The sequence below is a fragment of the Aureobasidium namibiae genome, assembly GCF_000721765.1.
Source record: "Aureobasidium namibiae CBS 147.97 unplaced genomic scaffold scaffold_1, whole genome shotgun sequence".
NCBI classification, from domain to species: domain Eukaryota; kingdom Fungi; phylum Ascomycota; class Dothideomycetes; order Dothideales; family Saccotheciaceae; genus Aureobasidium; species Aureobasidium namibiae.
In genome coordinates, this window is record NW_013581208.1 from 266,117 (window position 1) to 291,678 (window position 25,562).

General features: G+C 51.9%; 10 protein-coding genes across 10 annotated transcripts; 6 read left to right on the forward strand and 4 right to left on the reverse strand.

The window, feature by feature from the left end:
• Positions 1-500: 500 nt before the first annotated feature.
• On the forward strand, positions 501-6,328 carry M436DRAFT_35049 (uncharacterized protein; the record flags this gene model as incomplete). The annotated part of the gene is made up of 6 exons (XM_013576147.1): positions 501-573; positions 754-1,135; positions 2,426-4,193; positions 4,275-4,804; positions 4,981-5,178; positions 5,272-6,328. 6 exons carry the CDS (start codon positions 501-503, stop codon positions 6,326-6,328), a joined length of 4,008 nt encoding a protein of 1,335 aa, XP_013431601.1.
• A 1,004-nt stretch (positions 6,329-7,332) lies between these two features.
• On the reverse strand, positions 7,333-8,424 carry M436DRAFT_36034 (DUF605-domain-containing protein; the record flags this gene model as incomplete). The annotated part of the gene is made up of 1 exon (XM_013576317.1): positions 7,333-8,424. One exon carries the CDS (start codon positions 8,422-8,424, stop codon positions 7,333-7,335), a length of 1,092 nt encoding a protein of 363 aa, XP_013431771.1.
• Positions 8,425-8,672: 248 nt separating this feature from the next.
• M436DRAFT_35712 (putative disulfide isomerase) lies at positions 8,673-10,337 on the forward strand (the record flags this gene model as incomplete). Its single annotated transcript, XM_013576268.1, has 3 exons — positions 8,673-8,825; positions 8,879-8,886; positions 8,939-10,337. The coding sequence occupies 3 exons, from the start codon at positions 8,673-8,675 to the stop codon at positions 10,335-10,337; spliced, it is 1,560 nt and encodes a 519-aa protein (XP_013431722.1).
• A 172-nt stretch (positions 10,338-10,509) lies between these two features.
• Positions 10,510-12,402, reverse strand: M436DRAFT_68600 (non-biotin containing subunit of 3-methylcrotonyl-CoA carboxylase; the record flags this gene model as incomplete). The annotated part of the gene is made up of 4 exons (XM_013576734.1): positions 10,510-10,801; positions 10,865-11,803; positions 11,850-12,011; positions 12,062-12,402. The coding sequence occupies 4 exons, from the start codon at positions 12,400-12,402 to the stop codon at positions 10,510-10,512; spliced, it is 1,734 nt and encodes a 577-aa protein (XP_013432188.1).
• Positions 12,403-12,642: 240 nt separating this feature from the next.
• M436DRAFT_77286 (acyl-CoA dehydrogenase NM domain-like protein) lies at positions 12,643-14,116 on the forward strand (the record flags this gene model as incomplete). Its single annotated transcript, XM_013576878.1, has 5 exons — positions 12,643-12,808; positions 12,862-12,949; positions 13,001-13,095; positions 13,145-13,380; positions 13,430-14,116. 5 exons carry the CDS (start codon positions 12,643-12,645, stop codon positions 14,114-14,116), a joined length of 1,272 nt encoding a protein of 423 aa, XP_013432332.1.
• A 905-nt stretch (positions 14,117-15,021) lies between these two features.
• Positions 15,022-16,891, forward strand: M436DRAFT_68602 (CAT1 catalase; the record flags this gene model as incomplete). Its single annotated transcript, XM_013576735.1, has 2 exons — positions 15,022-15,514; positions 15,669-16,891. The coding sequence occupies 2 exons, from the start codon at positions 15,022-15,024 to the stop codon at positions 16,889-16,891; spliced, it is 1,716 nt and encodes a 571-aa protein (XP_013432189.1).
• Positions 16,892-17,322: 431 nt separating this feature from the next.
• Positions 17,323-17,797, reverse strand: M436DRAFT_59402 (uncharacterized protein; the record flags this gene model as incomplete). Its single annotated transcript, XM_013576578.1, has 2 exons — positions 17,323-17,553; positions 17,606-17,797. The coding sequence occupies 2 exons, from the start codon at positions 17,795-17,797 to the stop codon at positions 17,323-17,325; spliced, it is 423 nt and encodes a 140-aa protein (XP_013432032.1).
• Positions 17,798-19,508: 1,711 nt separating this feature from the next.
• On the forward strand, positions 19,509-20,588 carry M436DRAFT_37204 (uncharacterized protein; the record flags this gene model as incomplete). The annotated part of the gene is made up of 1 exon (XM_013576555.1): positions 19,509-20,588. The coding sequence occupies one exon, from the start codon at positions 19,509-19,511 to the stop codon at positions 20,586-20,588; it is 1,080 nt and encodes a 359-aa protein (XP_013432009.1).
• Positions 20,589-21,240: 652 nt separating this feature from the next.
• On the forward strand, positions 21,241-23,150 carry M436DRAFT_68604 (uncharacterized protein; the record flags this gene model as incomplete). The annotated part of the gene is made up of 4 exons (XM_013576736.1): positions 21,241-21,764; positions 21,817-22,104; positions 22,160-22,413; positions 22,468-23,150. 4 exons carry the CDS (start codon positions 21,241-21,243, stop codon positions 23,148-23,150), a joined length of 1,749 nt encoding a protein of 582 aa, XP_013432190.1.
• Positions 23,151-23,616: 466 nt separating this feature from the next.
• Positions 23,617-25,418, reverse strand: M436DRAFT_59405 (methylmalonate-semialdehyde dehydrogenase; the record flags this gene model as incomplete). The annotated part of the gene is made up of 2 exons (XM_013576579.1): positions 23,617-23,892; positions 23,961-25,418. 2 exons carry the CDS (start codon positions 25,416-25,418, stop codon positions 23,617-23,619), a joined length of 1,734 nt encoding a protein of 577 aa, XP_013432033.1.
• Between the last annotated feature and the right edge of the window lie 144 nt (positions 25,419-25,562).

The window sequence follows — 25,562 nt, forward strand, 5'->3', positions numbered from 1 at the left end:
GTAGGTTGCTTGAGGGAAGAACGGGTTTGATGGCGGCAGGCTTGTCTATGCTATGCTCGACTTGCTGTGTTACCACTCTTCAGCCCCGGCGAAATCCGAGCGCGAGCGTCTCCTCCTAGTGTGAGAGTCTTTGAGATCAGTCTTGTCCTTTCTTCACTCCAGATAACCAGACAGCATGCTAACGGAAACTTCTGTAAAGCTAGCGTATGTGAGAGTATCTGTCTAAAGTGTCATGTCTGGAAAAGTGGTAGTATCGTCCGAGTACATGTCTAATCGAGGTGAGCAAGTCACGTGAAACGTTTCATGAGGAAGGGACGAGTCGGTGCATCATCGCGGGCGGACCGACGTTGCTGCCGTGAGGTCAAGTGCAGTTCAAGGTTGCTGCCAACTCTTCGTCGACGACCCTCCCAACCGCCGCTCGCCATACCGTGACTAGCCGATCCTAGTCCTCGCTTTTCTCACCTGTCTTGCAAAGGGTGTCGTCTCATATCTCGCCCGTCATGTCCGACTCCGAGCTCGCCCCTGCCTTTGCGCCATTCTTTGGCATGGTGTGTATATGCCTCTTCGCCTCGAGTAGACATGGTAGCTGACCTTCTCACAGGCTGGTATTGCCTTCGCTGTAAGCTGCTACCTTTCCGCTATCGACTCACGAACTGCCCACTGATGTACCCTCCCGCTCAACAGATGATCTTCGGCTGTATGTTGTACTCAAGCCTCATTACGTCTGTTCGATATACTGATTCTCGATTCAAGGTGTTGGAGCCGCGTTTGGCACAGCAAAGTCTGGTATCGGTATCGCTGGTGTCGGTACCTTTAGATCCGACCTGATCATGAAGTCGCTCATCCCCGTCGTCATGTCTGGTATCATCGCCGTCTACGCCCTTGTTGTCGCCGTCTTGATTGCCGGTGACATGCGCCCTCCCCCAGGCACCCACTACAGCTTGTTCACTGGCTTCATGCACCTGGCATGCGGTCTTTCGGTCGGCCTGACTGGTCTTGCTGCTGGATATGCTATCGGAATTGTCGGCGATATGGGTGTCAGATCATACATGCAGCAGTCACGAATCTTTGTTGGCATGGTCCTGATTCTCATTTTCGGCGAAGTCTTGGGTCTATACGGGTATCGTCCAGCCTTGTCCGATTCGACTCTCCACTGCTAACCCGTGTCATAGCCTGATTGTCGCCCTTATCCTCAACACCAAGAGCAGAGGTTAAGCGTCTCTCCTCCGCCCGCTGCCTCATCAAATCACCTCCACACGCTGTACCATATACCAAATCACAATTGTCCGAATCATACCATCAATAGAAGCTTTTCATAACGAATTAAATGCGCATAGCATGACACAATCCTCAATAGTCTTGAACTCCCGTCTCTCCCTCTTTCTCGCCCTCGCCTACAAACTCGGCTTCCTCTTGCCCGAAGTAGCTCTCTTCTCTTTCTCGTCTATCCCAGTCCAGATCGTCGTAGCGTTCGTCTTCGTCGACAAGTTTGTAATCGAAATCTTGGTCTTCCCCTCGAAGGAAGCGCATCTCGACGTATTCACGCCACTTTGATAATCCCTCTTCTTTTGTTTTTGGCCTATCTTCTTCATCTTGTTCGACGACCGAGATTGCGCCTGATGCATCTCGTCGGTAGATCAGAGGGCTGTTGGGGTCTGGGTGATTTAAAGCCTCAATCTTGGCTTCTGATCGCATCAAGTCGGCCTCGAGTATGCCCGAGTACCCTTTGTCGCGTCCATCGGCTTCACGCTCCGCGGCGCTCTGGAAGCGCCTGACCATTCGGTCGTAAAGTAAGGGATCTGTTGCACGGGTTGGTATCGAGAGTATCAGTCGTAGACACGCCGCGCGGCAGCACCTGCAAGCTCCAGACTGGGCGAGTCAAAGTAGTCGCCATTCTGTTCCAGATATCTCCGTCTGCGAGTCTTGACACGAATGCGTACAGAGCGCGCTACATTGCTTTCTTGGCCTTCGGTCGCTTGGCTGGCAGATGGGAAATGTGGCATGTTGGAGTGGCGCTGCAACGAGACGGTCGCAGTCAGCAAAGGCGGCGTTGATGGTTGTAGACGGATGCTTGACATGCCGAGGCAGTTGCGACCGACTGCGACTGCGACGTGTGCTTGGTGCTTGGCTTTGGGAAGCCACGCGGGCCTTCTCACCGTTCCGCTCACACGACGGCGCAAGGCAGCAGCTTTTGACCGCAACCTCTTTTCCTCTCTCAAATGGCTGCCTTCCACATACGAGTCCGATAGATGCAACAATCATCCGTCAGTCTCTGCAGACTTTTCTCGACATGGATTCTGCGCCTTAATATTTGATAACAACACTCAAGCGTCATGGCTTCTTTACGATACAATCACAATCTCACACTTCTCTATAACGACACCAAGAAGAAGGCCACCAACAATGTAGACAAGCAGGAGCCGAGTCCTGCTTCTGCAAGACTCCATCGCAAGCTTCATGCACAGACCGACCGCCTGGTAACTTGGGGTTTGGAATGGGCCGAGGAAACAAACGACAGCATCGACGAGTCTATCGAACGAGCTGGCCTGACCGAAAACGTGACCAATATCCTAGGAAATATCAAGGATATCCTTGAACAGGCCGACAGACTCTCGTCACATACTCCTGCATCCGACAAGGTCGTCTTTAACCAAGACAAATACGAAGATCTCCTACGCGATCTGACTTCATCCGTTGATGTCCTCTACGACCTTTCGGCCTCTCGCAGGGCCATCGCCAGAGGCACGTATCCCAAGTTGAGCGACAATCCGCCTGATTTTGCCAAACATGGTTTCTATAACCTAAAGACTCCGTTCGATGCCGCTAGTTTCGCTTCTTCGGAGAAGACTCTAGTCAACACGCAATTTGCACGACCCGCTCTATCGCCCTACGCCGGACTACCAGCAAGCATTAGTCCACAGGCTTTGATGCTACCAGCAGAAGGACCACCTCCCTACGAATACTTAGGTGTTCCTTCACCAGCTAGAATGATGGGCCGGTTGAGTAAATCGCTAGCCCCCGAGAGCGTTCGTAACGTATTCAGAGACGTTACAGACGAGTACGTCTGGGTTATGGTCGAGTTCGAGAATTACGATCCGCTGTATCGCGATACTGGTGTGTCGCCGCCACTTACAAGAGTAGAGAAGCTGGCTTCCTCTCTAAACATGCTGTCCAACAGAGGCAACCTTAGGCTGCTTGGTTATGTGGAAGATCCTCACCAACCTCGCATAGGACTGGTATACGACTATCGCAACGTGCAGCCACACCAATCTGGAGAAATTCGTCCAGTTACTCTCATGGGTCTCATGTTAACTGCAACACAAGCCAAGAGACCTGTCGACGTCTCGAATGCTACACCATTCCTGGAAGACAGATTTCGCATAGCATTGCGTCTTGTCGAGAAACTGAGAGACTTGCACGCAGAGAACTATTTCCATGGTAACATACACAGCGAAAGCATCGTGTTTCTACAACAAGGCCATTCTCCACAGCCACGAAAAAGTGAGCTACATCGACCTGTCATCTCATCATTCGACATGTTTTCCAGGAACAGAATCGAGTATGGAGATTCTTCACCAATCTCCAACATCACAAAGCATCCAGAAGACACCGGAGGTGAGATCGACGACGTTACGGCCATTAGGTATGACCTGTACCAGATTGGTCTCGTCCTTCTGGAGATCGGCCTCTGGAATCCTGTCAACGACTATTTTAAGGAAAAGTACACGTTGAAAGATTTCAAGCTCAGGTTGGAGAAGCTCTACATACCAAAGCTTGCAAGCAAATGCGGCTCACTTTACATGCGTGCAGTACAGACTTGCTTGCGGTGGGCTGATAACGATGACGTCGGGCATGTCGGTGTAGAAGCCGTCTACGACAGCATTCTCGTCAAGCTCCAGCGTTGTGTTTTGCTAGACGAGACAGAACCTTTGGAGATTACTCAGATCCCGGCCGAGTTCTTGCAGGCTCAAGGCAGCACGGGAGATTTGCAACCCGCAAAAAAGCAGCGCCTCATCATCTCACCTGCACGTCTCGTTACAGAGTCTCTTGACCTCAAAGCTTCTGAGAAGGTCTCAGTGGCATCATACCCATCTGCCATCTCAAGTTCTGTTGGACCACATTCACCTATCCTTTCGATGTTGGGTGCCAAGTCGAATCGGTCCAATTCGACAAGCGCAGATTCGCTCAAGCACGTATCTCAACCTCCGACCCAAGTCTCAACTCCCAGTCCGATGCCTGACCTTGGTCGTTCTATTCCCGTGACGAGTACACAGTCAGGGCCTGGTTCGGATCCTTTCTCTTTCTCGTTCCGTGACTACCGTCGCAAAGTCGTTCTCATACAGTCTCGATGGCGTGCGAGGAAAGCCGAGATGCGTGGTAATGTTCATGAGGAAGCCCAACCTCTACAGTCGCGAATCGACCAGCGAGCAGCTGCCCCTACAAGCAAGTGTCGTCTGTTCCCTTGTTCACTGCCACAGACTATTGTGGATGAATGGCATTCAGACATTGGCTTCCGTCTCTCTTGTATCATTGAGCGAGCATTGAAAGGTTCCACCGAATCCTCAAGCATCGATCTCGTTAGTGTTGGCCATGACGCCTTTACCGCAAGGCCCACCATCGTTGTGACTTGCACGAACACGGCAAGAGTTAAAGCCGCACTCAAACGCAAGTTCCACTATGATCGGACCATGTTCGATCTCAAGGTCCGACAAGGCTGTGTGAACCTGTCGAGAGGGAAGTCAAGGCTCTGCGGCAAAGGTGACACTGCGAAACGAAGTCACGCAAGAGGTGATGAAAGCGAAAGGTACACATCATGATTCTCATTCTCTCTTTTTCTTGGTTCATTTATTACTCATGGGCGTTCTTCTTTCTACGCTCGATACCCAAATGTTTTTCTTTATGATACCCAATTTCTTTACAGAATGAATAAAACTCAAGACTCCTGTCATGTCATGCTTGAGGCTGACGAATTGTATGTAGTAACGTAACTCCAATGAACCCTTTCTGGCAAGAACGTCCTCTTTGTGGTGCATCCATTGGTGCATATCTACCTGATCACGGTCATCTTGAGCCGGTATCGTTCGGCGGTGTAATCAAAGTGGACGACAGAGAATATGGCATGAGCGTGCATCACATGCTCGAGCCTCCGACCGATGAAGAAGACTCGGGCGACTCGGAGTCAGACATGGAGAAACAAGCTGGTCATGGTGCCCAACGATCCAGTGCAAGAGCTTCGGGACCATCCGTTCCACGACTCGTGACAAAAACCAGCCAGTACCATGATTACATGAGTGACCTATCGTCGGTCTCGAGCACAGATTCTGACAACGACGGCTACGAATCTTCAGACTTTGAAAGCGACGTCTCCGAAGACGAGGATGCAGGCGACAGACCAGGCATCACAGCGTTATCCTCCAGAACCGTACAAGTGACCCAACCAGCCTTTGGCGACGCCGTGGCCGAAGACCTCCACGCCGACGACGCAACCACAGAAGAACTGGACGAAGACCATCTCTCCTCCTACAAACTCGGCAAGGTCTACGCGTCCTCAGGCCTGCGTCGCTGGAACGAAGGAGGCAAACGATACGAGATTGACTGGGCGCTCTTGGAACTCGACCCCCCTCGTCTTCAACCCTACAACCTCATCCAAGGAGGACGCCGCCATTGCAAGTCTCCCGTGTCGTTCATCCCTGACCTCAAGCCTCCTGTGTCTAGACGCAACAACCTCTACTCCGCAGACGAAGACTGGTACCCCACCTCCATCATCCCCTGCTCCCAACTCGCAAACCTCTCCGTACACTGTCTCGGCCGCACCTCTGGTCTCAAAACCGGTATCATCAGTGCCGCACAATCGTTCGTCAAGATCAAAGGACGAAGAAACTTTTCACTGAGCTGGACGGTAGTGGGTGACTTTGGCATTGGCGGGGACTCGGGTGCGTGGATCGTGAGTAATGTTACTGGACAAGTCGCTGGACACGTTCTTGCCGAACGAACGGGGTTGACGTATATTTGCGCTATGCATTTGTTGTTTGAGGATATACAGCAGACGCTGAGTGCATGTCGCATCAGTCTTCCCGGCGCTGATGCGGCGATTGCTGGCGTGGACCCGATGGATGCAAGTGGAAATAAAGCAGCAGTGATGCTTACGACGATGCCGACCAGGAAAGAAGTAGGATCTGGAGGGGATGATATCGTCGATGGAAGGAAGAGATTTTACCAGTCGTCTGCTTCCAGAGCGAGGGAGAAGAGTAAGGTTTCTGATGCGGCTGAGGTGGCTGCTTCGAAGGTTAGGACGCTGGGTTGGTGGTCGCAGACTGTTTCGAATTAACGTGGGCTCGAATTGGAAGAAGGGGAAAAGAAGACGGTGTGTCTGATAAGATGTTTGTTTGGATATATCTTTTGTTGTTATTTACTTCGTCCTCGTTTGTCATCCCAAGTTCACAAGGTTCTCACCAGCAGATGCTACAGTTGTGTGTAATTTGATATCTATGGGATACCTGTTTTTCATTGAGATGTTAGAACTGCAAAGTACTTGAGTTCAGCTATTGAAGACCTCGTTTTACTATACATCTTCATATGAACATAACAGGTGCGAGAGTATGTCCTACCTTTATGCTCTTGTTTGTGCACACACATAAAGCCCGCCGAGACTTTTCCGTCTAGCCAGGCTTCGCGCACAAAGAAAGGTCAAGCACAAATCCAATGTCCAAAATTGCAAAAAATTGATTTTCGACCCGTTCCGCCACCTTTCTTCTCTAACAACGAAATCCACTGCACGAGCAAAAGGATATTGACGAGAGTGGGATTTGAACCCACGCCCTTTCGGACCAGCGTATTGGAATAACCTTAAGCTGGCGCCTTAGACCGCTCGGCCATCTCGCCGGTTTGATGAAGAAGTGGTTAACTTTATTTCTCATGTCTGTGCTACCAAAGCTGTCAGATTCCAGACACTCGATCGCTGGAGTCCAGGATCATGTGTCGGACAATGCAATCGCATAGACTGTGACCAGGTATTTTGTGAGGTTGTAGAATGCGGAAGAACCCAGCATAATACATTGGGATCAGACCACGAGCAGTGTGGCACAGGAACTAAGTAAACAAGAATGGGTATCTGTGCGATAAAACAGTATGTGCTAGAATCCAAGAGCGAGGAACAGCTGCCAATACCGGGAGCGTTGGTGAAAGGGGCGAAGACAGTCTCGAAAAATACGATCTCGTGGTCTTGTATAGTTGTGACAACGATCAGAGAGGAGGCTTCTTCAAGAAACGGCGACTGGCATGCGGCTTGGCTTAGCGCGGAACGAAGGCAGTATCTAGGCGTGCTTGTTACAGCTAGCTTGCGCCCAATGTCTGAAGGGCCAACCTCAACTCCTTGACAGCAGTATCGACATCCTCGAAGTTGAGGGCTGACATGGCCCATTTGGCATGCTTCTGAGCCAGCATGACTGAATCGTCGTCGGTTCGGTATGTACCTGGAGCCACGGCCTGCACAGGTGGAAGAGGCACTGGAGCCGGCACCGGTGGCGGAACGATGGCAGGGGTGTGCATGGGTATCGAAGTCGGCGGTTGTGTAGGCTGTGTGTAAAATTGCGAAGGCGACATGGGTGCATCCACAGCTACAGCCGGTGGCGGAGCGGAAGGCACAGAGGGGGTTGCTGGATCGGTGGAAGGCGCGGCGGTTCCAGCAGGGTCCGAAGTGAAAGTGGGAGTAGAAGGGAAGTAGCCACCGCCAATAGAGTTCTGGCGCGGATTTGTGGCAGTCTCGACAGGCGATACAGCATCTTGAGCGGGCGGTGAAACAACAGGACCAGGTTGGATGACTGAGGCTGGACGTGAAGGATACTGACTTTCGGGAGCACTCTCGACGGTAGGAGGATGGTATGTGCTTGAAGTAGTATCTTCCAAAGGCTCCTCCTTGACAGGATTCGAATCGTTGGGATCTTCGCCGGCCTTGATGGCTTTGGCGATGCGGACGGCGTGGAACTTTGCGTACTTGGACTTTGCTGTGATGTCCGGATCGATAGGGGCCCAGATGGACATGGACAGAAGTTCAAAGAAGGTGACGGCAGCCTGGAAGGTGTCGATGGTTTGGCGTGAGGCTTGGTTGTTGTGGATGGCATCATCGGCGCGTTGGAACGTATCGAGAGCGAACTGCTCAATGTATGCCTTTGCTGCGATATCGTCTAGGATAGCATCGTTGCCTGCTTGCTCGGTCTTGGTCTGCTCCAGCTTGTCCATCAAAGTAGTCGTGTATTGCATGCACTCATCGTCGGCCGAGTGCAGGCCCTTGGAGAGGATCTGGTCGATGATGTAGTAGTTGCACCAATATGAGACGATGGGTTTGTGTTTCTCTAGTTGCGAGGCGCGCACTGCAAAGGGCGTGATGTCCTTGATCTTCAGCTTGGCTGGGAGAGAGGCGGCCATCTTGTCGCGATTTGTCTGTAACGAAGAAGGTGCGATGGTCAGATGCAGGTAGCTTCGAAAGCGATCAGCGTTACCTGAATGTGGCTGCCTCAGGCGCGAGATCACGCGGGGAAGCCTCGGTCTCGGTGGTGCTCGAGCCACATGTTCTCAAGGTGCCTGCCTCACTTAAATGCCAAAGGACAAGTTGCCTTGGATAGACACTGTCTTCCTGTCTCTTGATTGACTCTGTCAACTGACAACACGCCATCATGGTGAACCTCCAATCCTTGACTGTGGCTGCAGCTGGTCTGCTGTTGCTCCCCTCTTCCCAAGCTGCCGGCCTCTACACCAAGAACTCAGGCGTTCTCAACCTCGATGCTAGAAGCTACCGTTCGCTGATCGCCAACTCAAACCACACCTCTGTAAGTGGTTTCCAATAAAAACTATATGTATCATCTTACTGATAGGATTATAGATCGTCGAGTGAGTTGTGGTTGTCAAACAGTTGTATCAATTTATCTCATGTTTTCTCCAGGTTCTACGCTCCTTGGTGTGGTCACTGCCAGAGCCTCAAACCTGCCTACGAGAAAGCTGCCAAATCTCTTGATGGCGTTGCCAAAGTCGCTGCTGTCAATTGCGATGAAGAAGAGAACAAGGCTTTCTGTGGCAGCATGGATGTCAAGGGCTTCCCTACCTTGAAGATTGTCCGTCCTGGCAAGAAGGCCGGAAGACCCACAGTCGAAGACTACCAGGGCCCTAGAACTGCAAAGGGAATCGTCGAGTCTGTCAAGGACAAGATCCCTAGCCATGTCAAGAGAGTGACAGACAAGGATCTCGATAGCTGGCTGACCGAGAACAACTCTTCGGCTAAGGCCATTCTGTTCAGCGAGAAGGGAGTCACCAGTGCCCTCCTCAAGGCCGTCGCCATCGACTTCTTGGGATCTATCTCGGTCGCTCAAATCAGGAGCAAGGAAGCCGCTGCCGTCTCTACCTTCGGTGTCACCTCGTATCCCGCTCTTGTGCTCCTTCCAGGCGGTACTAAGGATCCTGTTGTCTACTCCGGCGAGATGAAAAAGGCTGCTATCGTAGACTTCCTGTCGCAGGCTGCTACGCCAAACCCCGATCCTGCTCCTGCATCTTCCAAGTCGAAGTCAAAGTCATCTTCAAAGGACGCCAAACAGTCCTCGAAGGCTTCATCTAAGTTTTCAAAGGCATCCTCTTCCCACCGCTCCGACGAATCTGCCAGTATCAAGGCTTCGCAGACCGCAGAGACTCTCGAAGAAAACAGCAACCCCACCGAGAGCCCCAACCCTCAAGTTGCCACCGATGACACTCAGAAGCCTATCCAGGTTCCCGAAGCGGCTCCTCAGATCACCACACTTGATACCACAGAGTCTCTGCAGCAAAACTGCTTGACATCCAAGTCTGGTGTCTGCATTTTGCTTCTTGCGCCATCTGCCTTTATTCAAACCACAGACTCACCCGTCTCCAAGGCTGCCAGTGCTCTCTCCGAGATTCACCACAAGCACACCAAGCGTGGAGCCAAGCTCTTCCCGTTCTACAACGTCCCTGCATCCGCATCTTCCGAACTGCGCACAGCCTTGGGTTTCAGCGATGACTCTCTCGAGATTGTCGCCGTCAACGCCAAAAAGGCATGGGTTAAGCGCTACTCGGGCATTTCTGATGTAAGCCACAATGCCATCGATGATTGGGTGGACTCGATCCGCATGGGCGAGGGCAAGAAGGAGAAGTTGTCAGAGAGTGTCATTGTTGAAGCTGCTGAGAAGCAAACTCCACCTGTTGCTGAGAAGCCAGAGGAGAAGGTTCAGATGACCATGGAGGAGTTGGATGATGAGCAGTACGAAGCTCTGATGAAGGCTCACAACTTGAAGCCCATTGAGACTGAGGAGCAGGCTGCTCACGATGAACTTTAGTTTCTTCAACACAAACATAGCTAAGTAATCACATTGATTTTGCGATATGTATGAAGAAATCTTCTTCTCGCGTGCAAGTGTAGAGCAGATATGCTGTAGACTCAAGTAAATCGATTGAGATAGGCCAAGTATTTTGCTACAGACAATCGAACGCTGGATAGAACCAACACTCTTACATCCTAAACACACCCCACTCAGTCTTTCTATCCTCCACACTCCCAGACATGGCAGCCTGCAACCCCAAAGCCAACACTCTCCTCGTATGCGATGGAGGAATAATGCCATCATCCCAAAGCCTGGCAGTCGCAAACGTAGACTCGCTCTCACGCTCAATACGATCGCGCAAGTTTGGATCTACTTTCTTGCCCACGGCTTCCATGACTGAAGATAGTTGTTCAGCGCCCATGACGCTGGTTTTTGCTGTTGGCCAGGCCCAGAGGAAGCGGGGAGAGTATGCGCGACCACTGTTGCTTGTCAGCGAGCTTGATTACAGAAGGGGGTTGAGGAAAAGGGAAGTGTCAACTCACCACATGCCATAGTTTCCTGCACCAGCTGAGCTACCAAACACGACTGTGAATTTGGGTACATCGGCGCAGGCGACAGCAGTCACGAGTTTAGCTCCGTTCTTCGCGATGCCGCCTTTTTCTGCATCCTTGCCGACCATAAATCCAGAGATGTTCTGCAGAAATACCAGAGGGATACGTCGTTTGTTGCAGAGTTGCACGAAATGAGCACCCTTCAGCGAAGATTCTGAGAAGAGAATACCATTGTTGGCGACAAAGCCCACTTGATGGCCTTGAATGCGTCCGAAGCCTGTGACTAGAGTGCTGCCGTATAGAGGTTTGAATTCAGCAAACTCGCTGCCGTCGACGATGCGAGCGATTACTTCATGCACGTCGACTTGAGTCTTCAAATTTGTGCCCATGATGCCGTCGAGTTCGTTAGGGTCGTAGAGGGGGTCTTTCCACGTTTCAGGATTGGGAGAGGAGGCAGGGTAGTTGAGGTTTGCAACGCAGCGGCGTGCCAGCACCAGAGCGTGAGCGTCGTCGACGGCGAGGTAGTCTGTCACACCGCTGGTTTCGCTGTGAAGTTTGCCGCCGCCTAGGTCTTCTGCACTGACAACTTCACCGGTGGCTGCTTTGACTAGGGGTGGGCCGGCGAGGAAGATGTGGCCTTGTTCTTGGACGATGATGCTTTCATCACTCATAGAAGGAACATATGCTCCTCCGGCAGTACAGGGACCCATGACGACGGAGAGTTGGGGGATGCCCATTGAAGACATTTGGGCCTGGTTGTAGAAGATGCGTCCGAAGTGGTCGCGATCGGGGAAGACGTCTGCTTGGTGAGGGAGGTTGGCACCACCGCTGTCGACGAGGTAGATGCAGGGTAGGCGGTTTTGTTGGGCAATCTCTTGTGCTCGGAGATGCTTCTTGACGGTGATGGGGTAGTACGTGCCACCCTTGACGCTGTTGCTGTCAGTATGTGATGTGGATGTTTTGTGTCGAGACTTACGTGCTGTCATTGGCAACGATCATACACATTGTGCCTTCGACTGTACCAATGCCTGTGACGATACCTCCAGCAGCCACATCTTCTCCAGGATATACCTCATGGCCGGCCAGAGCTGATAGTTCGAGGAATGAAGTGCCTGGATCAACCAGGGCGGTAATGCGACTAGGTGGAGTCAACTACTGTACGAGTTGATCATGGCAGGACTGACTCACTCTCGCACAAGCATCTTTCCTCGAGCGACATGCTTCTCACGTGCCTTTTCGGGGCCTCCTAGGGCGGCATTACGGTGCAGAGTGGTAAAGCTGTCGAGCAGCTCTTGCATTGACTTTTTGTTGTCAACATAGCTTGTCGAATTTGTGTCAATAGCTGTTTGCAAGACTGAGATTTGAGCGGCCTGATGACGAGAGGTATATGTCGCTGCCGTCCTGGTTCCAAGGCATGCTGAAGCTGTAGATGGTGTATGAAGACAAGGTCGAGGTCGAGGGTGGGGACGAATTACGGCTGATCGAAGGGTCGAGGCGCGCAGCCAGCGGGCCGGCGCAGGAGCAATCATTGTGTATATAGCTGCATGATTCGACGAAGGTTGGAGGCAGGTAGATTATCAAGGTGCTGGACCCCAGACTCCGTCCCCCCCTCGGCTGCTCCCTCGCCCCGCATCAAACCAACACAGGGCGTGCAGGGCGCGGAACGACTCCCGCGAATTCTTGCCCTCGGTCGAGTCCCTCTCCTCCGCAATAACACCCCACGCACGCCTCACTTGCTCGATCAGAGTATACGTATCGTATCTACCATCATGTCTTCGAGACCCGTCCTCAGAGCGCTTGCCCGATCTTCCAGGCTACAACATCGAACGCTGTCGACCTCTCCGTCATGTCTTGCCAGAAAGCACCCGAATGGCTACGCCCCACCTGCACGAGAAGATCTAGAAGAACTACGTGAGAGGACCAGAGAGTTCGCTCGTATGTAAATCTCTACCTCGCGACTCTGTACTTGTTCTGATCTTGTCTTGTAGTTCGTGAGATTCCAGAAGATGTTGCTGTAAAGACAGACCACGATAATGAGTTCCCAAATGAAATGTGGCTGAAGATGGGCGAAGCTGGGTATTGATGACTGAAGACTATACTTGATCTGTTTATACTGACTGGTCATAGCTTGCTTGGAATCACCGCTGACGAGGATTATGGCGGTCTTGCCATGGGCTACCAAGCACATTGCACTGTCATGGAAGAGCTGTCTAGAGCATCAGGTAACTTTATTTACTCTCTGTACCACACCATATTGCTCACAACATCTAGGCAGCATCGGACTCTCATACGCCGCTCACTCGCAGCTGTGCGTGAACCAACTGATGCTAAATGGTAATCAGGACCAGAAGCAAAGATTTCTACCAGATCTGATTGCAGGCAAAAAGGTCGGCGCGTTGGCAATGTCTGAAGTTTCGGCCGGAAGTGATGTTGTCAGTATGAAGACCACAGCCAAAGAGGTTGATGGCGGCTATGTCTTGAATGGCACAAAGTTTTGGATCACGAATGTAAGTTGATCTATCCATCCAGTTCAACACGAGATCTGACACTTCTTAGGGTCCCGACGCAGACACAATGGTTGTGTATGCAAAGACAGCACCGGACGCTGGCTCGAAAGGTATCACTGCCTTCATTGTGGATACCACAGCCAAGGGTTTCTCGTGCGCTCGGAAACTCGACAAACTTGGTATGAGAGGATCAAACACTGGTGAGATCGTACTCGAGGATGTGTTCGTCCCCACCGAAAACATTCTTGGTGAAGTCAACAAAGGCGTCCGAGTACTCATGGAGGGTCTTGATCTGGAGAGATTGGTTTTGAGTGCAGGCCCACTCGGACTGATGAAGGCAGCCCTGGACGTGACTCTACCATACACTCACGAACGCAAGCAATTCGGCCAACCAATTGCAACAAACCAGTTCATGCATGGAAAGCTCGCAGACATGTACACAAAGTACATGGCATCGTCAGCCTTCACATACTCGGTGGCTGCTGCAATCGACAATGATCCGGATAACGCTCAGATCAAGACTCAAGACTGCGCGGGTGCTATCCTCTACGCTGCAGAGAGAGCGACCGAGTGTGGCATGGACGCAATCCAGTGCATGGGTGGTATGGGTTACATGAGCGAGATTGCTGCGGGCAGGATCATGCGAGATGCGAAGCTGTATGAAATCGGAGCTGGAACCAGTGAGATCAGAAGAATGGTCATTGGAAGAGCGTTCAACAAAGAATATCTCCGATAGACATTTCACAGATGAGCAACGAACAAACACTGTCCGTGTCAAATTAGGTGTCTACGCAATTGAGCACAGGCTATTGCAGCCGGAGCTTGTGCCGTCAGAACTCTGACATACGTGGGTGATGTGCTTGTGAGTTGTGAGCGAAGTTGGCCATGATCTCGGGTCGAAGCGCTAGGTCGTGGACAGGCTCGATGTGCTTGTGCCAAATCGATCGGTTTGCCTGAGAAACGGCAGTTGTTGCCTCCGTCGAGGCCGCCGCTTTACGGCAGTCGCCGCTGTGCTACGGGCTGCTCAAACCGTGTCACGGAGATGAGAAAACAGACGTTGTTCGCAGACGGAGTTTGCCATGAACCCTGCGGGCGGAGGCGAGGTGGTCGGAAAGTGGGTGGTACTTACAGATTGGCACCGTAAAGTCGATGATCGTGAAGAATGAGCGTTCCTCCGGGGAGATTGCTTGTAGAGTGCTTTATCAGACGGCAGTTGCCATTCGAATTACTATTCCCTCAGATTGATCATCTCATGCTGTATTGGCCTAAGAGACAGGGAGTCTTGTACCAAGGCATGGGGTCGTTTTACAGATGGTCTGTATTGAGCTTCTGTCGCTGTCATTGACGTTGTTATTGTTGGAAGCATCGAGTTCGTCGAGTTCAAATATCGCTACGCGATTGTCAAATATTGGCAAGATCTGGCGGGATTGATGTCAATCTGAACTCTATTACAACGCAGGCGATGTAATTGGTCAGCCTCACGTTCGAGCGGTTTACACCGATTCACTACGTCATGAGTGCCAGAGTTTCAGTGCAAGCTGCTAGCCTCAAGCAGTGGAAGGCGGGAAAGAGCGAATACATATAGTCAGCTTCTACGCTCTTGCTTTTTGCCATTCTAACCATCACATACAACCTCACAACATGGCACCTTCAGCAACTACACACGCCCCTGATGGCAAGCAGAACGGTGATCTCCACCGCGACTACAATGATGACCGCAACGCCCAAGGCCAGGACACTCTCTACACAACCAGCAACGGTGTCCCCATGCCTCACCCCTATGAGGTCCAGCGTGTTGGCGAGAACGGCCCCCTTCTCCTCCAGGACTTCCACTTGGTAGATCTCCTCTCTCACTTCGACAGAGAGCGTATCCCCGAGCGTGTCGTCCACGCCAAGGGTGGTGGTGCCCACGGTTTCTACCGCACCACCGACCCTCTCGATGACCTCTGTATGGCCGACATCTTCCAGGCTGGCAAGGAGTGCCCTATCTCGGTTAGATTCTCCACTGTTGGTGGCGAGTCTGGCTCGCACGACTGTGCCAGAGACCCTCGTGGTTTCTCAGTCAAGTTCCGCACTGACGAAGGCAACTGGGATGTTGTCGCCAACAACACCCCCGTCTTCTTCTTGAGAGATCGTAAGTCACGCCTCTACAATAGCACGAGTCGACAGTCATTAGGTGGTGTCTTGGCACCAAAATCTACTCCAAAGTGGATCCTGGCGTCTGTCATGACTTTGTGTTATTCTACCAACCATCCCAAAGAGACCTGTGCTAACTGTATACCATGAAGCCGCCAAATTTCCGCTTTTCATACACACCCAAAAACGCGATCCCGCTACTCATCTTACTCATGCCGATGACTCTACCATGTTCTGGGACTATTTGTCTCAGAACCCCGAATCGGTTCACCAAGTTATGATCCTTATGGGAGACCGTGGTATTCCTGAGAACTGGCGCAAGATGCACGGTTACTATGGACACACAACCAAGCTCGTCAACAAGAAGGGCGAGTGGGTCTACGCCCAGATTCACTTCAAGTCGAAGCAGGGTACAGGCTTCATTACTCAGGAAGACTCTAACAACTACTCTCCTGATGCTCATCAGAAGGATCTGTACAACGCTATTAAGAACGGCGACTTCCCTGGTTGGGACGTCAAGGTCCAGACCATGACTCCCAAGGAAGCCGAGGACCTTTGGGAGAATCAGAAGATCAACGTCTTCGATCTCACCCACGTCTGGCCCCAGGGCCAGTTCCCTCTCCGCAAGGTCGGAGAGTTCTTCTTGAATGAGAACGTCAAGAACTACTTTGCCGAGATCGAGCAGATCGCTTTCAACCCTGCCCATAACCCTCCCGGTATCGAGCCTTCGGCCGACCCCGTCCTCCAGTCTCGTCTGTTCTCATACCCTGACACTCACCGTCACCGCATCGGCGTCAACTACCAGCAATTGCCCGTCAATGCTCCTCGCACCCCTTACAGAATCGGCAACTTCCAGCGTGATGGAAGCATGGCCTTCTACAACCAGGGCTCTCGTCCTGCCTACCTTTCCTCTATCCAGCCCACTCAATTCCGTGAGCGTACTCTCGACCTCGACAGGACTCACGGTCACTTTGCAGGAAAGGCTGTCACCTTTTTGTCTGAGATCCGCGAGGAGGACTTCAACGCTCCCCGCGCCTTGTGGGAGAAGGTCTTTGACGAGGGTGCCCGAGAGCGTCTCGTCAAGAACATCTCTGGCCATATGAGTACCTGCACTAAGGAGGAAATCATCAAGCGCCAGATCACCATCTTCCGTCACGTTTCCGAGGACTTTGCCAGCCGTCTTGAGAAGGCTACCGGCGTCAAGGGTTATGAGAGCATAAAATCAATGTCTTTTAACGGCACTCACAATGGCTTCGCCACGGAGGACAAGAACAAGTATGCCAACGGACAGGTCCCTGTCAAGGTCAAGTCAAGCGTAAACCCCAACAACGGTGCTCCCAGGGCTGGAACTCACGAGGAGTACTACAAGAACTAAAGCGACATGAGCATTATGTATATAGCTAGTTTATGAATGCACGAATGACATCTTCACAACTTTACAACTCACACTCATATGGTTCGAGTAGGTGGCGGGATTGCGCTTTTGGGTGTGTATGAAAGCGGAAATTTGGCGGCTTCATGGTATACAGTTAGCACAGGTCTCTTTGGGATGGTTGGTAGAATAACACGCGGTGACAGCCTGTGGAACTTACATTGTAAGGTAGGTGGGTGCCTGTCGGAAATTTTGTTGAGTTAAAGCTGGGAGTAGGACCCTGTCATCAATTTTGCCCGCCTGGTTCTCAACCACAACAGCACAGAAATATGAGTAAAGGACCTTTAGCTAGTGAGGCCTGACTGCTGCTGATCAAAATTGATATTTTGATGATCTAAGATGCTGACATGTGAGGTTTCCACCAAAGACTGAGATCACTTCTGCTTGCTTATCCCGGCTGCCGGACAATTAGAGGGATGGAATTTATGTCTTTGCCTCTGTAGAAAATCTTGAAACTCCTCCTCGGGACGGTCTGCGACCATTTCTTCTTCGAGTGAGTCCAGCATAGCCCGAAGGCGGCTCACGACACCGTTGTCGTCTGTACTCTGCGATGACCACATTTTGTTCGTTTGGTCCCAGATGGCCTCGACGCAGTGCTGATAATACTTTGGCAATGTTAGCATGCGTCGCAGCGTTTGGACTTTTGCAGTGTGTTACCTTCGACTTGTACCAATCATCCTCACACTGAGCTAGGAGAATGAGGCATCTGATTCTGTAGTAGCGCGGGAGATGGGGGTAGGCGAGGAGTGCGCGCAATTCCAATTGGCATATGGCGAGACTCTCCATGTCGAAGAGTTCGACGACGGCGTTGAATCGGTATTTCCAGTCGATCTTGATGAGGTTTGCCATCTTTGTAAGTGTGGTGTATTGTGGTGTGTAATGGTTAGAGTCTGAGCGATCTTCCTGAGTTCTGTGGCGTATGTGAACTGCAATCGCCAGCTGCAAATAGTGAACAGACGGATGCGTCAGAGAGCTCAAAGCTCCCATCTCTGTTTTATTGCTCATCAACTTCCTGTTTCGTCAACCCTTCACTCACCTCATCGACTCTCCACTCACCTCATCACCCTTCACTCCTATCATCGACTCTGCACTTCTCCCAGCCGCCAGCGGATTCACGTCTTTGTCGTGTCCAATTTGATAGCAACACGCGGATATGTTGGACAGCTCGACACTTTCATCTCTGTCTTCGTGGTATCTGGTAGAACACGTCTTCGTGGTATCCAATTTCGACACAACAAACAAAGATCATATGCCTCCACATGAAAACGGCAGACGTAGCCGCGAGGTGTTCCTGCATACATGTTCAGATATATCCTGAGCTGGACAGTCGCAGTCAGAGGTATGTGTAGCCGTCAAGACCCCTCCATAGAGCTCGCACTTTTCGATCCAAGTCTGGAACGCAATCATAGCCAGGCTTGGTGTGCTGGCTCGCCGTATACAGAGCCTCGGCCTACCGAAGCCGATGCTCGTCAATTGGATAGAACTGTGTGCGACATCCGTGATCGTTCCGAGACTGTCCCCGTCGCACACTCCCAGGGCATCTGCATGGTCCAGACACTGACTCTCGAAGGGTTGTCCGAAAATTTCGATATTCTCTGTGTTGGTCCTCTGGAGAGGGGCCTGTACTTGATGATGGATTCACCGAAAACTATGCTTGGTTGACTAACCGCATCGTCATGGAAGATAGAGGAACACGATCATCTGCATGTTCATCTACACAGCCGACGGGCAATGCAGAGAGGTGTGGTTCGAGATGCATGTTATCGACACTGAGAAGGTCAAAACCCTAGGCGATGGAGCTACGTCTTGTTATAGCCGACCTGTTCCGCAGTACCTTACCTTCTGGTCAATGTTTTTCTCAAATCACCAAGCTCGTGAAGCGAGATGAATATCAAACATAAATCTTCCCAAACCACAATTTGGACGAGGCCCAACATACTCGAGCTTGATTACCCAACCACCCAACGATGAGCTGGCTCCTAGCAGATGGAACCTCCAACATTCACATGCACTGGAACGAATTATGACGCAAGATGTTGTCTCTCGGCGGCACTCCGTTCCTGAAGGGTTGGGTTTTCGGATTCTGCCAAGATCGTCGGACGTCATCTTCCAGATTTTCCAACCACCTCCATCACTTCGGCGAGACATCTCCAGAAGACCAAACCACAAGAACAACTATATTGCTTGTATTCGGAATGCTACAACGAACTCGATGTAAGTCGCTGGTATATGAGAGGTAAGTCAAAGGTTTCAATGCCATCTTTTGTCGGCCCTGTCCGTCCTCTTCAAAAAGAAACCCCGGTGGTCGTATGTATTAGGACCGATACTCGCAATTCGACCGAGTATTGGCCTTTGTTGCAGCAAGTTGATATGATTCAACCTCGAGGCGATGATGGCGAGTTTTTTTTCTTGCTCAACGTTGTGGGGAGAGTATCTATGTCATACTGGTGGTTTTCTGATAAGAGTTGAAGAGTGAGATAGAAGTTGCCATCTTACATATCCATATCCTCCGAAAACACACTTCCACCTTCACACCAAATAAACCATACAACACAGAATCATGGGCCTTGACGGAGAAGCAGAATTCTTGAACGTGCTTGTGCTGGCAAGCTTGTTCTACAACACTCTGAAGTCGTTCGACAACATCCACAGCTCGCTCAACGACTTCAAGGATGAAAAGGTTTACCTTGCCCAGCTCGGTATCGAGCAAGCGAGACTTCTGATTTGGGGCGAGCAGATGGGCATCTTCTCTTTGCCGCCATCATTGATTTCCATGGAAACCGAAGAGGGCAGACAAAACATGACGCCTCGCGACTCCCGTCTTGACGATGATGAAGTCAGAGTCAACCTCGAGGGCTTGATGAACAGCATCATTCACACCCTTTCCAACCCCAACGACAACGACTCTGATCTCGACACTACTGGTCTGAGACCTCTTCCTCGTGGTGGCGCACAAGCGCTGGAGCAGCCCGCTGCCGACTTGACCCGCATGAAGAACTTTGAGGATTCCTACAAGCACCTTCTCGAACTGGGCTCCAACAAGGTGTCGGTCAAGAGGCCAAGCTCGGTTGCATCGCAGCAGTGGGTCATTCACGACACTCTGCGCTTCTCCAACTTTGTCAAGTCCACCAAGCGTCAGGTCGATACCCTGCTGATGGCTCTCAACATCAACGACAAAGTCGAGGATATCTTGCTCGGCGACATCCGCGATCTCGGCAAGCACGTCAACGGCTCTCCCAACAGCAAGCCTTCGCCGCTGGCAGTCAAGGACATGGCCAAGCTGAAGCTTCTCATCCGAGCATGCAAAGGTCGTTACCCGGCACTTCTGAACGAAGCTCAACAGACCTTCAACAACCTCCAGAAGGGCGTCAGTGCAGAGCACGACATGGCCGCCAAGGTACACAAGATCCTAGAGCCCGTCCACCCCGACTCTGCAGTCGGCAGCGCGACCAACAGTGGCGCCGCAACACCCGAGAAGAGACCTGGTTTCATCAGAAGACTGAGCACACAAACATGGAACAAGTTGCCAGGAAGAAAGACACCCAGCTCGAGCAGACCGGCCTCTCCTGAACGCAGAAGATCGTTGGTTGGACGCAAGACACCGGCAGCCAGCAGACCTGCCAGCCCTATTGGCGAGTAGAGCAGAGCTGCGGAAAGTCGAAGCTGACGAGACACACGAATCAAAGAGTTTTGGAAAGAGAAGGATATGAGCAACAGGAACACCGGAACAGAAACGTTCTGAACGGATATATCATCGGATGGACTAGATGTAATTACATTACGCGTAATACCTGAGTGATTGACATAGAAAGCGATGATTTATACCAGCATATTGTGCAAGGTGACAAGTGATAGACAGGTACAGAATAGATTGCTTGGTTCAAGGCGGTGTGGACGGTATCCCCGCATCTCGTTCCCGTCGAAAAGCGCGTCATCGGCTGTCAGGTTGGGAGACGACTTGGCGCACTCCCAGAATTCATACAGGCTCGAGTTCTATATAGGCATTGAGAGAGCAACATCGAAATGTCGGATCGCATGAGAAAGATGTACCTTGTGACAAGGCAGAGGAAGGAGAGGTGAATCAAAAGAAGGGGACCCACGGTGTAGGTAGACTCTCGACTCCACTCTCTTTGCAGCAGACGGTCTGTGCTTGCCGTATCACAGGCCGAAGAAGCTGCCCCAGCACCGACTCTTCTCTGCGGTGCCTTCCTTGTTGTTGCTCTGCTATTCAGCTACACTACAGACTCTCCATCTGCTATTCTTCTACACACACCCACCACTAGCCACAAGCAATGCCCTCCCCGCGGCGGTCAGGCCGCACCACCAGCACACCCGCCGATCGCAACTCGAGATGGCACAACAAATTGTCACCCCGCCAGAAGTCGCCCTCTCCCACAAACCTCTCCGACGATACCATGCATCCACGCTCTGGTACTCTCAACTCTCCCGAAGAGTCTCGTCAAACCCGCAGAGCCACCAGAGCTCAACACACACACCCCGACGACGTCGATCAACAGAGCCAGAACAATGAAGCAGATGCCGACGGCGACGGCGATGCTGATGGCGACGATGAGATCACACGCTGCGTCTGTGGTATGCAAGACTACCCAGGTCCACCTTTGACCGACGACTTCCCTACCATAACCGACCCTTCGCAAGCCGAAGACGCTGGCGGCCTGTTCATCCAGTGCGACAAATGTCACGTCTGGCAACACGGCGGCTGTGTTGGTATCATGGACGAGACAAAGAGTCCCGACAATTACTTTTGCGAGCTCTGCGACAAGAAACTACACAATGTCTTGACCGACCCCAAAGGGTGAGCCCCCGTCTCGCACCTCTCCGTCGTCGCCCTCGGCTAACACACTCAGACAACACTACTCGCGCTATCTACCCGTTATGAAGCCTGAACCCAAGAGTGCCCGAAAACTCTCCCTCACAAAAGAAACAGAGTCTGCAAAAGCTCGTAGAGAGCAGCGAGAAAGTCAAAACAGAGCCAGTGTCGAGTCGTCAACAGGCAAGAGAAGGTCTACAATGAATAGCCGCCAGGCCTACGACGACGAAGAGACATTACGCCGAATCATCGAGGAGACAAAGGATGTCGGCGAGTCGACCCCAGCAGTGCGCAAGGGAAAGCGCGGACGAGACGATAGCGAAGAGTGAGTCGAGAGTTTGCTTGTTGCAGCAAACAAAACGGCTGACAGGTTTCGATAGCTTCAGACACGAGATCAAGCGCCAACGGACGGGATCGGAATCACCCAATCCTCCATCGACGCTCAACACAGGCTCGTTGGACGCAGACTCCGACGACGACGGCACAGGTACCAAGTCGGGTAAGAAGGCACGAAATGCAGCCTCGGAAGTCTTGAGACAAAGAGAAGCCAGAGAGCGTGAACGGATGCGTGATGAGAAACGCAAAGAAGCTGCAGGAAGACGGAGTGAGAGAGCCGGACGAAGGAGAGCAGACGGTACGCTGGAACAAGACGAGACACCAAGACCAATTGGACTGACTGTCGATGCAGAGTCAGATCCGCTTGACGACACACCGAGACCCATGGGCATACCAAATCTGTCCGCATCACAACCTCCCAGTCCACCCGCTTCAGCACCACTGCTAGCTCCAGGAAGCTCACACAAGAAGGGCACCGCGAAAAAGCAGAAACGTCTCGGCCGCAACCAATACTCAGCTGCTAAAGCCATTTCAAATCCAACCGACTCCACCTCCGTCAACCCAAACGCCAGCAGCGGCGACGACCCAACGACAAACAGCACATCCGACTCCAAAAACAGCCCCAGCAGCAACAACGAGACCCCGACCATCACCACAACCGCCTCTCTTCCCAAATCAAAACCCGGCAAATGGGGCGGCGGCCGCGCCAAAAACCCACGACAAGCCGCCATCCAAGAAGCCGAGATTGTCATCAAGGACAACCGCGAGAACAAGAGTCAAATGACCATCACCGACATGAAGAAACGCACGGGCATGATGATGGACTATATTGCGAAAGCACAGGTTGATATGGCTGGAGATCGCACACCACTCAATGCTCAGTTGCAGGAGGCTGCGGCTCAAAAGTCTGCGGACGACTTTAAGGAGCTCAGCAGTAGGGAGATGATGGACGTCCTGACGAAGCACATCATGACTTGGCAAAAGGAGTATGGAGGCGAGCTTCCTCCTGCTGCTGCTGCTTCGCTGGTTGCATGATCATGGGAAGGCACACACTACGAACTACAATGCACGGCGCACAATTTGCTTTGCAGCTTTACTCATGGAAAGGGGCGTTTTCACGATTGGCCAAACGACATACTACTTACTACTACTACTGACTATACGGAAACGGGATCGGGTCTTCTGGGACCAGGGGTATCTTTGGATGGAATGGGCATTTTCCTTCTTCTTTTCTTTCTGCTCTTCTTTACATTGCTCAAAAGTACCGCTTGAGTCTACAGTTTTTTTGATGCTTTGCGAATGTGGGTTAATGTTACGAAAATCAAATACCACACTTGACTTTCTTTTACTGCATTCTCATCCTGTCTATCATCACTCTCTGCTTGGACTTTGTTCTTCATGGAGAACACTTGAGCCAGGGCAATTTCATATCATGATCTTATCAATTTTCATCCGTCATACATGATCCCCCTTGTCTTCCTCTCTTCCATCTCATCATCATTTAACGCATGGTAGGCATAACACTCTCAGCCTTGGTCGCAATAGCGTCCTCGCTCCTCCACAAACTCGTGACTGTCTTTGTCTGGGTGAAGAATGCAAGACCCGGCTTTCCGTAGAAAGTGCTTGCACCGCCTCCAGCTACGGACTTTTTGTTGCCGGTGAAGGAGAACATGGGGAGAGGGACGGGGATGGGTACGTTGATGCCGACTTGGCCGGCTTCGATGTCGCGTTGGAAGCGGGCGGCTGTGGAGCCCGAGTTTGTGAAGATGGCGACCCCCTGTGAGAGAAGAAAGTGTTAGTGGTTGATGAGACGTGGGAGAAGGAATGGGGAAAGGGGTGACTTACGTTGCCGTATTCGTTGGCATTGATGAGATCGACGGCTTCCTCGAGTGTGTCTACTGACAAACACACCAACACAGGACCAAAGATTTCTTCCTTGTAGCAAGTCATGTCCTTGGTGACATTTGTAATGATGGTAGGACCGACAAAGTTGCCGTTGGGGTACTTCTCAGGCTTGAAACCACGGCCATCGAGAACAATGGTAGCGCCTTCCTTCTCAGCAGAGCCAATCATGGACTCGATTCTCTCCTTTGCTTGAGGGCTGATGACAGGGCCGAGTTCGGCATCCTTCTCGAAACCTCCATTGACATTGAGAGCCTTTGCGCGGTCGGCAATATCGTCAACCCAGCTCTTGGTGTCGCCGACGAAGACGACGGTGGAGAGAGCCATGCAGCGCTGGCCAGCGGCACCGAAAGCAGCACCTGCAATGGCGTTGATGGTGGCATTTCTGTTGCAGTCGGGAAGCACAGCAGCGTGATTCTTTGCACCCAGGTTGGCTTGGACACGCTTGCCGTTGGCAGAGCCACGGGTGAAGATGTATTCACCAGCCTTGTTGCTGCCGACGAAACTGATGGCCTTGATGGCGGGTTCGTCAATCATGAAATCGACGGTCTTTGCAGCACCGTGGACGACATTGATGACGCCAGGAGGGAAGCCAGCCTTCTCTGCAAGCTCACAGAGAATCATCATGGCACCAGGATCGCGCTCGGAAGGCTTCACCACAACAGTGTTGCCGGTGATGGTAGCGGTAGGGATGACCCACAGAGGAATCATGGCGGGGAAGTTGAAGGGGCAGATGGCAGCAACGACACCGAGAGGCTCCTTGTATGATCTTGTTTCCATATCTTTGGCGACTTCGAGGACCTCGCCAGTGAGCTGGGTCGTGATGCCACATGCTGTTTCTGCGACCTGCAGTCCACGGAGGACATCACCCTTGGCATCGGCAAAGGTCTTGCCCTGCTCCAGAGTGATTGAAGCAGCCAAACGGTCCCAGTGCTCTCTGATCAAATGGACAAACTTGAACATGATCTGTTGTCTGTGCAGTAAACTTGTGGCCTTCCAGGCCGGGAAAGCCTTCTCGGCAGACGCCACTGCGGCCTTGAGCTCTTCATCGGTAGATTGAGGGACGCGGGTGACGAGGTTGTTTGTCGCAGGATCATGTAAATCAATCCATTGCGTGGCGTTGGAGGCTACGAACTTGTTGTCGAGGAAGTTCTGGGTGTCGATGGGTTGTTGGATCTGCTCGTGAGTGGTGGGGTAGTCTGTAGCGGTGGACGCGAGGGCTGAAGCAGTAGCAGGCAGCAACTGTCTTGCAGAGACATGGAGCCTCCTGCCTCCCAATTTGCATGTGTTGACTGTTTGACCGAGTCGTAGTGTGCTTGCCAATGCTGGCCGGCTGACCCCAGGTTGTTGGAGATAGACGCTCTGTAGAGCACGACGTGCTACTGCTCGACGACCTGCCATTGTGTGATGCTTCAAACACTCTTTCTGCGCTTCTTTGACTTGTCGCAGGAAAAGGAACTTGTTAAGAAGGTGCAACCTGGTTAGAGACGGCAATTGCGGCCAATGCGGCCATGCCCATAAAGTGGACCTCCGTCCCTTATCTGC